The sequence below is a fragment of the Cnephaeus nilssonii genome, assembly GCF_951640355.1.
Source record: "Cnephaeus nilssonii genome assembly, chromosome: 16".
NCBI classification, from domain to species: Eukaryota; Metazoa; Chordata; class Mammalia; order Chiroptera; family Vespertilionidae; genus Cnephaeus; species Cnephaeus nilssonii.
The window spans coordinates 53,956,157-53,970,577 of record NC_137087.1 but is presented as its reverse complement, the minus strand read 5'-3'; the positions used below and the strand labels follow the sequence as shown (position 1 = coordinate 53,970,577).

The following is a 14,421-nucleotide window of genomic DNA, read 5'->3' as shown; positions in this document are numbered from 1 at the left end:
GTCTTGGAAACCATGCTGCAAGTAGCTTACTTTATCAACTTAGGGTCTTAGAAACACTCAATCTAAATTATTTTAAAATTTCTACTACGTGGCCCAGGCTGGTGTGGCTCAGTTGGTTGGGCATCATCCCATGCACAGGGCACATGCCCAGGTTTCAAGCTGTTTTGCTCACACATCAAAGTTTCTCTCTCTCTCCCTCTCCATTTCTCTCTCTCCCTCTCTCTCTCTCTCTCTCTCTCTCTCTCTAAAACTCAATTTTAAAAATTCTACTATATGCTTTTTAATAATCAAAAAATGTATGAATATAAATTACATATTATAATTTAGAAATAAAGAAGACCTAGGAACAGGAAATATTCTATTTAACTTTATAGTTACTGATAGTTTCCATACCATTAATAAAAAGGATTCCAAGGTACATGTGTGTATGTAAGTAGCTTAAGAAAAACATTTATACTTTTAACCCTACTTCTTTTTGCTTATAATAGCAACCTCATTCCTAATATTATATCTTTGTTTTGTTGTCTCTAGACATAAATACTTTCATTATAAATGTGTGAAATTCAGTATCCATATTTGACTAACCTATGATTTAAAAAGTATCTATATACAGTGAACATGCAATAAGATTTAAGAGATGATTTTAAGAAAATGTTCACTAAATGTTTTAATAATGAAGTTACACTTGCAAATTATTCACAATGAGATATTTTTCCAAACTCAGAGCATTAATTTAGGTCAGTGGTAGGCAAACTCATTAGTCAACAGAGCCAAATATCAACAGTACAACAATTGAAATTTCTTTTGAGAGCCAAATTTTTTAAACTTAAACTTCTTCTAATGCCACTTCAAAATAGACTCGCCCAGGCCGTGGTATTTTGTGGAAGAGCCACATTCAAGGGGCCAAAGAGCCACATGTGGCTCGCGAGCCGTGGTTTGCCGATCACTGATTTAGGTTATTTTGTTTGCCTAAGAGAAATCACAAGTCATAGGTTCCTAAGTCACATTAGCAAGAAAATGTGCAAGTTGAAACACAGAATATAAATTTATATAAATATAAACCTCAACTACTCTACAAAAATAATTCTAAACAACCAGCTTCTAAAAGAGAATGCTGTTTATTCCAGTGGATTTTATAGCAAAATGTTTTCTAGCCTGATATACTAAGCTACTCAAGTAAATACAATTTGAATTAGCATATATCGTATCCTTGATTACTGTATTTCAAATTGCCATCATCCTTTCTGGTTCTCAGTCCTAAATCTTCCAGGTTTGCTGAAGCTGCAGATCAATGTTCATTTTGTTTTACCTATGTGAGGAATGGCTTATAATTCTGAGTGTTTCATTCTTCTCAAGTGGGAACAGACAGAAGACTGGAATCAATGCTAAGGGAACTGGAGTACCACTTTTGATATCACATTTGCTTCTGCATTTCTCCCCCAACCATCAGTCTTCCATTCTAAAGAAGCATTTGAAGAACACTTCTTCCTTAGTCAAATCCCTACCGTAGGGGGGGAAAGGCGAAGTTACCATGGAACCAGCCAATTAATTTTGACACCTGCTTACCAAGACTGATCACTTCTGATGTCTGTTTGTTTGGGTTGCTATCCTCCAGTTTAGTAAAAGACTTTCAGGATAATTAATGAAGTGAGAATTTCCAGTTAAAGTCTTTCCCACTGTGTTATTACTTCAAGCCACCATCCTCAAATAAACCTTTCTTAGCTTCACATGTCCTTTACCAGGAAGAATTCTTTTCTTCTAACTTGAGTCTTCCCTTTAATATTAAATACCACATTTTCTTTACCCCTAAGAGTTATATTTACTCTAATTAATAGCTTGTATTCCACGGAGAAATGAAATGTATTCTACTTATCAATAGAACAGTTTCCAAGGAAATGAAGAACATTCGATGCTTCGTTCAGGGTTTATGGTTGCCTGTATCTATATTGAAAAAGCTATTCCTGTTTTACTCACTAATGGACTGTGCTTATGGACACCATCTCTGTTATTTAAGCTCGCTTTAACTTGATCTGCGATCTTTCCTACTGTGACAGCATCTGCTGGTGGGACAACATCTGCTGGTGAGGCTACAGGCTGCTGATCTAGCTGATTCATGAGTCCAATACTATAAACTGTAGATAGGCGCTTCCCAGGACAGTAGCAATTTTATCCTTAGACAGATGGAGCGAATCCGCCCACACAAAGGCCAATATCCCTGAATTACATAGGAATCAGGCAATCTTCCTATTTATGTACAAAAAGATGTAAAAAAAAAAAAAATGGATGTCTTTTTTCATTGCTGGCTCCCAGTTCGTATGTTCAAAATCTCTCCTGTTAGATAAAGAGACTGGCTACTATAGTCAGAACAAAAGTTTAAGAACACTTAAGTAAAAAAGGCTAACTAATAAGCACACTTCAGTATACCTTTCCTCATCTTGAAACTCTTTTTTAAACTTTAAATTATCCTCTCTCCCAAGTTTAAAAAAAAAAGTGTATTTTTTATTTTATTTTTTAATGTATTTTTTGTTGATTTCAGAGAGGAAGGGAGAAGGAGAGAGAGAGAGAAGCATCGGTGATGAAAGAGAATCATTGATCAGTTGCCTCCTACACGCCCCACACTGGGGATCAAGCCCACAACCTGAGCATGTGCCTGAATGGTAATTGAACACTCAACCACTGAGCCACACTGGTCAGACAAAGAAGTGTATTTTTTTAAAGTATCTATAATAATAAAAGCGTAATATGCAAATGACCGAACGGCTTAACAGCAAGACGACCATGCTATGACACGCACTGGCATCGGGCCAGCCAAGGCAGGTGAGATGCGATTGGCTGGCCCGATGCCAGTGCGTGTCATAGCATGGTCGTCTTGCTGTGGGGGGGGTGGGGGGTGCTGCCATCACCCCAAAGAGGGAGGCCCAGGCCACCAACCGGTGGGCTGCGGTGGGTGGGCGGGACCTCCCTCTGTGGGGCTATCAATTGAGGGGCTCCCAGACTGTGAGAGGGCACAGGCGGGGCTGAGCCCCCTCCCCTCACCCCCACGCACAAATTTCATGCACCAAGCCTCTAGTAGTACTATACTAATTTGTGAAACTGGGAAACATTTCAACCTATTGCTACACATGAATTTCATGAAATTTCATTTTGAGATTTCACTTCCAAAAGCCTGTCATAAATTAAACAGTAGGATCTACCTAAAATTAAAAAGCACTATTTAAAAATAACACATTTTTACATTGAGTATTAGGGGCATTGTTTTAATCAGCAACAGTGAAAAAATAAATAAGAAAAATATACTGGGTTTAGAACTCCCAGGAAACTTTCCTATAATTAACAAGGTGAACCATATTCTTACCTTTGTCTTACAGCCTAAGAGACATTTCACTTAGGTTGTGCTATCATCCTAACAATAAATATTAGTAATCTACATAAAGTAATTTCAGAGCCATAAACCAGGCAGAAAACTTCATGTTAAATATCTAGAAGGCTAAGAAGAGGACTTACTCAATGACTTAACTGCAATGACTTAACAGCAACCCTAATGGCCTTAACTATCTTATTTTCTGCTCCCCCACATTCACCCATTTCTTTTCATATCAGGCAGGAATGCAATAAATATCATCCAACAGGGAGAAAGCATCTTTACTGTTTTAATGCAAATTCCTAGGGCCTTGAGTTTCAGAAAAACGAAAGCCACCTGACCAGTGACAGTGGTTGAGCATCGAACTATGAACCAGGAGGTCACAGTTCGATTCCCAGTCAGGGCATATGCCCAAATTGTGGGCTCAATCCCAATTAGGGGGCGTGCAGGAGGCAGCCAATCAACGATTCTCTCTCATCACTGATGTTTCTATCTCTCTCCCTCTCCCTCTCCCTTCCTTTCTGAAATCAATAAAAAATATCTGGGGGAAAAGAAAAAGAAAGAAAAACCAAATGCTCCCATACAACAGCTGACGGGGAAATAACCAGTTAGGAAACCCCGTTATCATCACCACATTAAAAAGCCCGGGCATTGCATTCTTCTAGCTAACCAAAAATCACTCTCGTTTCTCCATGTAAGAGTGTCCTAGCAAATTCAACATAGTGGACTGGCTCACAGTAAACATTCTAGAGTTAAGTTGGCCGGTTTGCAATCGCGAATCGGCCCTCCTCCTGTGTCATCTGGGGCAAATGACACTCACTGCCCTGATTCCTCTCTGCAGGTCCATTCTGTTTCTAGAAACTCACTGAGCTGCTGGTGAGGAACAACTAAGCTCATCCACGCTAGGCGCTTAGAACCGGTGTTTGGCAGATAGTGAGCCCATCCTAAACTCTCCTTAGAGCCACTATTATTATTACTAAATAAAATATTCGCAGTGGTTACCTCCAGAGAGAACACTGCGATAGGAGGGAGGGAGGGGCAGGTCCTGGGAGACCCTAACTTGTAACCTTCCCACTTCTGTATGGCTGGCGTGTTCCACGATGCTCAAGTACTTCATGAGTTACTTGCATAATTTCTGATTTTTAAAAAAAAATGTGTGTGTGTCCTAACAAAATGGTGTTTGGCACTGTCACCGAGTGTGGAAACGCTGATAAGCGGGGGCCCAGAAGTCGCTGCGGACATCTGGACCTTCGGGAAAGCTGGGCGTCCAGAGCGGGTCAGTGCTCCGCGCGGGGCCTGGAGGGGGCGGCGGGTCCGCTCCCGGCCCGGGGGGACCCCCCAGGCCGCAGCCGAGGGGGACGGGGGGGGGGGGGGGGCGCGACGGGCGAGGGGCAGGGCGGAGGCTCGGAGTCCCGCGAGGCACTTACTTGAACCTGCCCTGGCAGTGCTGGCACCGGTCCCCCACCCAGCCCGGGTCGCAGAGGCAGGTGGCGTTGACACAGCGGCCGGAGAAGCAGGAGCCGGTCCTCTCGCACGGCTTGGACTGGGACACCTGCGCGTAGAGCGCCAGGTAGAGGAAGCCATAGCTCAGCAGCCAGCTGCTCCCGGCCAGCAGCCCGGAGGAGGCGCCCCCGCCGCCGCCGCCCGCCGCCCGCGCCCTCCCGGGCCCCGCGGGCGCCGGCGGCGGGGGGCCGGCGCGGGCCGGGGGTCCCGGCTCCATGGTCCTCGGCGCCCCTGCCCGGCGGGGGGCTGCGCTCGCGGCCGCGGACAGGGATGCTCCGGAGGGCAATCCGCCCGGAGGAAACCTGGCCCCTCCGGCGGCTCTTCACCGGCGCCGGCCCCGGTCCCGCTCCCCCGGCTGGAGGGACAGATCCCCGCCGCGGTCGCCTCCGCTCGGCGCCTTCCAGTCGCGCTCGGGCATCGCCTCTCCGGCTCCTGACCTTGTCCTCAGCGGGCCGAGCCCTCCGCCGAGGCGCCCCGAGCCGGGCCGGAGGCGGGGAGCCGGCGGTGCAGGCTGCGCGGGGCGCTCCGGAGGGGACCTGCAGGAGGGGGACCTGCGGGGGGGAGGGGACCCCGCGCGCGCGGCCCCGCCTCGCCCGTGGCTCGCGCCAACTGCCTCCGCTCCGAGCCCCGTGCGCCAGGCAGGGCGGGGCCCCTGGAGCCCCGAGGTGGGCGCGTCCAAAGCAGCGAGGGGGGTTCGGGAAGCGGGGAGTCAGCCTCGCACCTCCCGGCGGGCGGCCGATGGCCCCCCGGCAGCCATTTCCTCTCTCGTGTCCCTAGGCAGCCACGAGCGCTGCAACTGGAGCCCGCAGGGCGCGGGACCGCCGCCCCCCGGCCTGTCGCCTGCCCACGCTCACCCCCACAGGCCCGGCGCCGTGGTCTCGCCCCGCCTTCACGAGGATCCGGGACTCCCCCGTGCGCGCCCCCACCCGCCCGACCCGGGAGCCGGAGGGTGAGTGGCCCCCCAGGTGTGAGCCGCGTGCCCGCGGTGCCCTGGCCCGCCGCGCGCCGGGGAGCCCGGCCCCCCTCGCCCCTCGCGCCCCCCTCGCCCCCCACACACACGAAGGATCAGCTCGGGACCAGCTTGCAGCTTCAGCAGAAAAGAAGCCCTACGCGCCCGCCGTCTGCAGCTGCAAAAGTGCGGCGCCTTTTCCCCGGCGCTTCCCCTTCCTCCACCCCATCCTCCGGCCGCTTTCTTTTTCACTTCTTCGCTTTTGTATTTGTTTGTGTTTTCTTAAAAAAAAAACTCCAACCGCACACAAAGAGCTGAGCGTGTGCAGCGCGTTGTGGGGTCCGCAAGGGCTGGGAGGGGCTGGGATCGGGGACTGGAGGACCGCGGAGCCAGGTCCGCGGAGGGACCTCCCCAAAGGGGAGCAATGTCCTCCACCGAGATAATGACACCCCCCCCGCGCCCCCATCCAAGATCCGCGCGGTTCAGCGCCCCCTCCCCCCGCCTTGCCAACGTCGCCTCGGAATCCCAGGTATCGCCTTTTCTGCTCCTCAGTGTTTCCTCCTCCATCTGGGACAGTGTTTTGCCTTGAAAAATATTGCAACATCGTGGCTTTTTTTTTTGGTTGTTTTTTTTTTTTTTTTAAGAAGAGTAGAAAGGATGCCCCAAATGAGCCGTTTTCCTTCCAAAGCGGCAGTCTTCCCTCCTTCAGATGACTTTCCAAGATTTGATGGCACATGCTGACATGTTTGCTTTGTACTTCTGTGCCTTCTCCGCACAGGCTATCGGAACCCTTGAGAAAGAGCCCCACTACGGACTGCAGCGTTTCAGCAAGGTTACTGGATCCCCTCCAAAGAAGAGCAGGAGGACGAAGAGGAATTTGGAACCCGCCAAAGGCATTTCTGACAGCAAATGGAGAAAACTTTTAGTTGTGACCACACAGTCATAATATTATTGTTAAGATTCAACGCGTGTTTATGTGGGGCATAATGTGCCCGCGTCATCACTTTTAATCTCTATTATCCCCACTCTGCAGATGAAATCCGCCATTAACCCCATTTCACAGATGAGCCTAGAGACTCGGCAAGGTTGAAAGATTTCTCAATGGCAAATGCGGAGAAAGCAGCGAACCAAGCTTGCAACACAAGTGCTCTGACTTCCATACTTTTTCCCAGCATTTACCAGGCTGTTTCTATCAGCAGATGCTTTGAATAAATTCAAGTGTTGGCTTGATTTGAAAATACTTCGGCAGTGACTTGAAGAAAACAAAGGTCCATAAAGAGGTGGCTCCTTGGAAAGTAGAAAAAAGAAAACCCATGATTTTTATTTATAGAACAACAAGAAAAATCACAGTTCTCCCATAAAACCAATATTTGATATATCATCCTCAAACCTTAAAACTTAGGACAGCCCCTTCTTCCTTCCACATATTTTCTACAAAAAGATGATCCTTTGAGACTACTCGGGATAGGGGAAGAAGGGAAGAGAACATTCTTCATTATAAGGCCCGGCTGGTGTGGTTCAGTGGTTGAGCATCGACATATGAACCAGGAGGTCCCCCTTCCATTCCCCTCAGGGCTCAATCCACTCAATCCCCCACGTGGGGTGTGCAGGAAGCAGCCGATCAATGATTCTCTCTCATCACTGATGTTTCTATCTCTCCCTCTCCCTTCCTCTCTGAAATCAATAAAAATACATTTTTTAAAAAAAATAAGGAAAAAAAATAAAAACAGGATGTTCTCTTGGATCACACCTTTTAATTTCCATGACTTACCTAGAACTCTTTCTAGTATTAGCCATACATACACAATCTCTGCTGCCTTCTCCATTCTTCCCCCGTGCCAGCCAAAGTTTAAAGGCAGTCACGTCTTTCTCACATCTACTGTAGAGTTGCTTTCAGGCATGTGGAAAGTATCCAAGCCCTTAAAAACATCACTGAGTGTGAAGGCAATTCAAATGGCACAGTGCAGCCCCTTTAACAAGCGAGATCACTGCTCAGCCACGTACTGACTGCAGCCCATATTCCAGCTAAGGATCTGCCCATTCAGACCTATCTCTGAATCTTGTAACCACTATAAGCAGCTCAGTACTTCGTGTTACATTGAAGAACATGCAGCCCCACAGGCCTCCTCTCAGCATATTTAGAATCAAGTTGACCGTATTAAATTTATACAAAATTACTCTCATTAGGATCTCACAGGGTTTCCACTTGACCTGTGTCCTACTTCTCTTTGAAATTCTTTTAGTCAACATTTACTGAGGAACCATTACAAATGTAAGCAAGAGAAAACAAAGATGAATACAACTTGAGTCATACCCCTGGATAGGCTTATCTTTTCTGAGGCTCACTAGATTGCAAGTTCCTTCTACATGGGAGTGTCACATGTTTTACAGAGGTAGACACAGAAAACTTAAATGATTTACAGCGGTCGCACAAAAACTCAGTGATAAAGCTCACCTAGAATCTTGACTGATGTTTCCCTATCTTATATGATCAAGAAATTTTAAAACTCCAACATTATATTGTCTCTTTTTTTTCTAAAGAAGTAGAGTCAGCATCCTAGCAGTGCTAGATGACACTACAATAATTCATAGTATTGGTAATAGCACTCATAAATCCAGCAGAAATGTGAAAATTTACTCCAAAGACGGTGAGGGGGGAAGTCAGTTTTCCAAAAGTAGAATGAAACTGTTAGGATCAAAATTACCTGTTCAAATGTCTCCAAGGGGAATGGTAAGAAAAGTATATTTGTTTTCTCCACAGCTAGCCTTATGTCAGGACCTGTAGCTATTTTGGGGAGTGTGTTTTATTTCCATTCTACCACTTAACAATGGTACTACAATATGATGGGCAAAAATCTAACACTTCACAAGTTATTTGAAGGAAATTCAAGTGATTTTTTTTTTTTTTAAGAAGAGAAATGGTAGGTCCACTGATCTCTTGATTGCTACTGAAAAAGTAAAAGATTCTATTGGGATCAATAAACCAAAGCATCCCTCCTCAGTTGTTTAAATGAAAAATGATCTCTACTCTGGTTATTTGTTCACCGTGTGACTTACATGAGGCTTCTGAAAGCAGCCAAGATATTGCAAGCTTGCAGTTAAAGGAAGTATTTTGAGAGCATGAATAGTCTGTGAGATGACACAGTAAAGAAAAAGTCATCTTTAGATGCTCATTAAGAAATTATCGATGGTATTAAAAATGTTTATATGGTGATATCTGAAACACCACCCTCCCTCCCACTCCAAATCTGATGCTGCTTTTTCTTTCCTTCTGATTCATTCTTTCGTTCTACTGATTTATCCTGCTGTCGCACTTGCAAACACACATACACTCTGGTCCTGCCAATTTTTCTACTTAACACATTTCAAACATATTGTTATAAGTAAATCCAAGGAAATAAATCCAAAGAGTCCAAATTCACTATGCTGGGCTAATATATTTTTTAAGTGGGAAATAAAATGAGCATCCTTAAACTTTTCATCCTAAATATTCAAACTTGTTACAAAAATAAATAAATAAATAAACAAACAAACACACAAACAGTTGGTCACTAGTAGTCAATTACAGAAATTTGACTTTTGTGACAATTAATTCAATAAAAATATGAGCTAGGACTTCCTGCTAAACACAGTGGATTAAGTATGTGCATGGACCTGTTCTAAACTCTACTAAAATGACAGGAAATAATTTTTTTTTAATTTTTCAAAGCATAAACTCACAATGACAAAGAAAATGAGGAAAGCACCAACTAGTAGGTGAGAAGGGTCAATGCCTTTGGAAAAGTCGAGTCAATGGGTTGGAAGGAGGAAAGTAAACGGAGACATGGTAACTAACATATGCATGCTTGCACAAATGAATAACAATAACCAGCCTGTTTCTCCTGAACAGTCCAGGAAACCTCAGGACTCAGAGGCAAGAGATTCCATGGAGAGTAGAGGTGGGACTCTAACATGAACACAAGGAGAATGGTTGAGAGCAATATAAGGACCCACAGCCCCCTTTTTTACCCCAAGTAGCTAAAGATTGCTCCAGACCCTACCCTGTTGGTTTAATCTGTTGAGAAATGGAATCAGAGAGTCTCCAGACTTAGAGCACTGGGCGTAATAGAAGAAAGGAATGAGGTACACAGCTGAAAATGAAGAGATTAAGAGAAAAATCTATATATCGAATGGTAAGATTTCCCTGTCCCTTTTTACTATTTATTCCCAGAATACCTACAGCCAACTAAAAAAAAAAAAAACCAGGCAGAAAACTGAAAGACACTTATCTGCAAAATTAAATAGTCCAAGAGAAAAGACTCTTATTTAGAGTCTCCAACCAAATGCATGACCGCAGGATCAGCCTGCCAGTCAATAAGCCTCACCCAATCATTTTTTATGACTCCCTCTTAAATACAAATAGTAAATGTTCATTAGACATAAAAGATAGAAACAAATACAGAGAAAAAGAATTAGAGAAAATACAGTCAACTGATGAAGAGTTTGCAACTGTGAAACAAGAACTAGATACTCTTCTTTTAAAAAAAAAAATCCCCCCCCAACCCCCCCTGCAAAAGGAGGGTCAACAAAATTAAAATCCATTGAAAATTTTTGGAAAATAAAGTCTAGGAAATCTAGAAATTAGAATGAAAAAACAAAAAGTTTCTCCTCTTATTAAGGAGGGAAATTTTAAGATAATAAGAAGAGTCATTAATGATTGTGCATAATAGACACTATTTTAAATTAAGCATTTATAAAATGTATACATTTGATAATGTGATAGTACATTAATGCACAACTCCTTTGTAGGAGCAGACAATATTGGTTTGTATCAATTTCTTCAACATCAGAGAATTTCCCAGAACTGAACTGGCCTCCAGATGAAGGACCCACTGCAGCCTAAAACACTGAATTAAAAAAAAAAAAAAAAAAAAAAAAAAAAAAAAGCTCAAGAATAGAGGGATGAAAAGGGACAAATGCAATAGATTGGAAGTAAGAATAATATTAAAATTATCAATAGCAAATCTAGATGCTAAAAGTAAGTAGAGATATAAGGGAAATTATTTTCAACATAGAATTCTATACACAGCCAAGCTATCACTCAAGTATGAAAATAAAGACACACAGACATTTTGTGTGATAATTTCAGTCACACAACATTCATAAAAATTTATTTCTTCTTTAAGGAAACGCCTGGAAAATGGAATAAAGGGAGAAAAGATGTAAGAGAATTGTGAAGAGATATCCTAGGACAACAGACAACTGTGCCCTAAGCCAACAGAGCAACCAGTCCTACCTGGAAGTCCAACCAGTTCCCCAGAGGACTGGGGAGAGAATTATCTAGGAAACAGTGAACATGAGTGCTTGGAACTGTTTGAGCTTTTGGAAAAAATATTACTAGTATTTGGAAGGAAAATAGAATAAGCACATGGAAATCTAAGTAAATGAACAAAATGAAGCAATTGTTGACTACAAAAAAAGACAAAAGAAACCTGTACAAGATGGATTAGCAGTAATATTTACACATCATAATAATATAAACACTATTGATTTAACCAAAAATTTATAATATGTCTCTATTAAAAAAATTGGAGAGGGCCCTGGCTGGTTTGGCTCAGTGGATAGAGCATCGTACTGTGGACTGAAGGGTCCCCGGTTCAATTCCGGTCAAGGGCACATGCCTGGGTTGTGGGCTTAATCCCCAGTTGGGTGTGCAGGAGGCAGCCAATCAATGATTCTCTCTCATCATTGATGTTTCTATCTCTCTCTTCCTCTCCCTTCCTCTCTGAAATCAATAAAAATATATTTTTAAAAAATAGGAGAGGGATAAAACTAATAAATTCTCAATTCCTTAATAAGAAGTAATTGCATGTCCAAAACTGTCAAATCCAGAAATAGCAGTATAACTATACCATACTGAAGAAAAAAGTTAAAGGTGTAGGGAAGAGGGTTAAAAATATAGCATTTTATTATAAGACTTCTAGTACTCTTTGATTAAAAATTGAAAATTACTTCTGCCCTGACGGGTGGCTCAGTTGGTTGGAGCAGCACCCCTTATGCCAAAAAGGTTGCAGGTTCTATTCCTGGTCAAGGCACATACCTAAGTTTCGGGTTCCATCCCTGGTCGGGGCACGTACGAACCAATGTCTCTTTGTAGCTCTCTCTCAAATTAAAAAACAAACAAACAAACATATATATATCCATGGGTGAGGATAAAAAAAATTACTTCCAAAAACCCAAAGTAATAAATAAAAATATGGGTTTATTATCAAATACTCATTACCTTTGTATATCCATCAAACTATGAGCCTCAGTTTTCCCAGCCATAAGATGGGAATAGTCAAACTACCGTATTTTCCGACGTATAAGACGACTTTTTAACCCAGGAAAATCTTCTCAAAAGTCGGGGGTCTTATATGCTGGAAAATATGGTAACTGTCAATGCCCATTTCAGAGCTGAGATGAGGATACAAACAACAATGTATAAAAGTACCTAGTACATGGCAAAGCACCATGCAAACTTTGATTTCATTTTCATGAAAAATTACTCTTAGAAACAATTAATTCTAATTCTGTGTGAAGGAAAGGATTTTTTAAAGAGATTTGGATTGATATGAAACACAATACAAAAGCACAAAGACACACGCAGAGCTAGAAGAAAGCCACACTGTTTTAAAGATGGATCTAGTCCATTTTACAGACGAGCTGCTGGGACCCAGAAGAGTCAAGTGTCTTATCCAAGCTCACACAGTGGCAAGTGGCAGAGCCAAGCCTAAGACCCTAGTTCTCCTAAAAGGTAGTCCAAGTTTTGTTTTTTGGTTTTGGTCTCATATCTTATAGCTCAGGCTAATAAGAAAACGTTTCAAGTTAATTAGCCATCCCTGCTTAGCTCCAGAAAAACCTTCCAAAGATCAATAAAGATAGCGATTTGCCCAATGTCACACAAAACAGTGACAGCAGAGGCAAAACTAAGCCAAACGAAGGACAGAAGCCAAAGAGTGAAACTTGAACCCAAAACTTGCAACCGAGTGAAAGTTTGCCAGCACAGCGAAAGGCATACATTAAAGGCCCAGGTCAGGGTCTGCAACATAGGCATTATCCATTAATATCCGTTAACTAGCTGGCTAAAGTTCCTGCCTAAGTATGGAGAGGAAGGCCAGAGAGGAATGGACATACTTTAAAAAAAAATAAAGGCAATTTGACAAGCCAAGTTGGCAGCAAAATTCTTTTTTAAAATGGAGATGTTAAGACTTTGATTTACTGAATGAGAGAAGGGTGTGAGCAAGAGAGAAGAAGCAGAGGGAGCCAGGGCATGGCCCAGTGATTGACAAAATGTGTCAGGAAAGGGGCCCTAAATTCAGAACTCTCCAAGCCATTGCAAGACATCGAATAGGCTTCCCTATGCGCTCCTGGTTTGGACGTTGAGAGAAATGAGGACATAGGGAAGATAAAAGGCTTGGGAGCCTTTTCTCCATTCCAGGAAGTCATTTGCTGGCACTTTCCTGCAAGAAAAGGGAGAAAAGAGCTCTTAAAATATAGTTGTCTGTAAAAATGAACAAAAGTTTAGATTGAATCAGGTAACAAAAAAAGGAAATATCACTCTTTTATATTCAGAAATCATCATTTTCCCCCAGTACAGTGGTCGGCAAACTCATTAGTCAATAGAGCCAAATATCAACAGTACAACGATTCGAATTTCTTTTGAGAGCCAAATTTTTTAAACTTAAACTTCTTCTAACGCCACTTCTTCAAAATAGACTCGCCCAGGCCATGGTATTTTGTGGAAGAGCCACACTCAAGGGGCCAAAGAGCCGCATGTGGCTCGCGAGCCGCAGTTTGCCGACCACTGCCCCAGTAGATCATTCTAAGTTCTCACGATGACTCCTAATAATCAAAACACAAAGAAATTAAATAGTAATGGTAGGATTTTAGACAGAGTGGCTCCTGTGGCATCTTACATCCAAATAAACCAACTTTAAGAAGGGACATACACTGAAAAGGAGTGTCATGGAACCCAGAGAGGCACTTGTGACTATGAGTAATAGAAAGGATTATGTTTGAGAAAAATCCAACAGCTACAGGCAAACTCTTAACGCATGGTCCACATAGAGATAAACCAGGTAGAATTTCTGTCAACCGTTAGTCAAGTTGAGGCGCCTTTCAGATTCCCTCTGTTTAAAGAAAAAGTGAGTCAACGTAAGAAAAACAGGAAGTACTTTTAAAAAACACAAAAGCTCCCAAGCAAAATAAACAATTCAGAAGGACCATCCCATACTAGCTTTCAGAAAGCGGCTTCAGGTCCTGACAGTGGAAAATATGTTTACATGTACATGGAAAAGAGCAGAAAGAGAATTATGGGCCCTCTGATCAGGAAAGACCCAGCCATCAGGATGCTGGGAGGTTTCCTTATACAGATCCCAGAGACAAAGAAGAACCACAGAACATCACACACACACACACACACACACACACACACACACACACAAAGAAAACAAACAACATCTGACAGATGAGAGCCAAGCCCCACAAATCCCGATAACACGACACTCTACTTATTAAAAACATCAGTCTTGGAAGACTCCAGGCACAGTGATTTTGAAAATGTACACAAATAAATTAGAACCAGCCT

General features: G+C 43.1%; 1 protein-coding gene across 4 annotated transcripts in view; it reads right to left on the bottom strand.

The window, feature by feature from the left end:
- The window catches only part of ATRNL1 (attractin like 1), a 454,562-nt gene extending 448,902 nt beyond the window's left edge, over window positions 1-5,660 (bottom strand). For 2 of the 4 annotated variants that reach the window (XR_013814745.1, XM_079793604.1), the window contains exon 1: window positions 4,789-5,660. Coding sequence is in view for 3 of the 4 variants with exons in the window: in XM_079793604.1 (XP_079649730.1) it covers window positions 4,789-5,081 (293 nt within the window). In the remaining variant the exon portion in view is untranslated. The remainder of the gene's footprint in view (window positions 1-4,788) is intronic. The other 2 variants (XM_079793602.1, XM_079793603.1) reach the window with 2 other exon arrangements.
- Window positions 5,661-14,421: the final 8,761 nt, after the last annotated feature.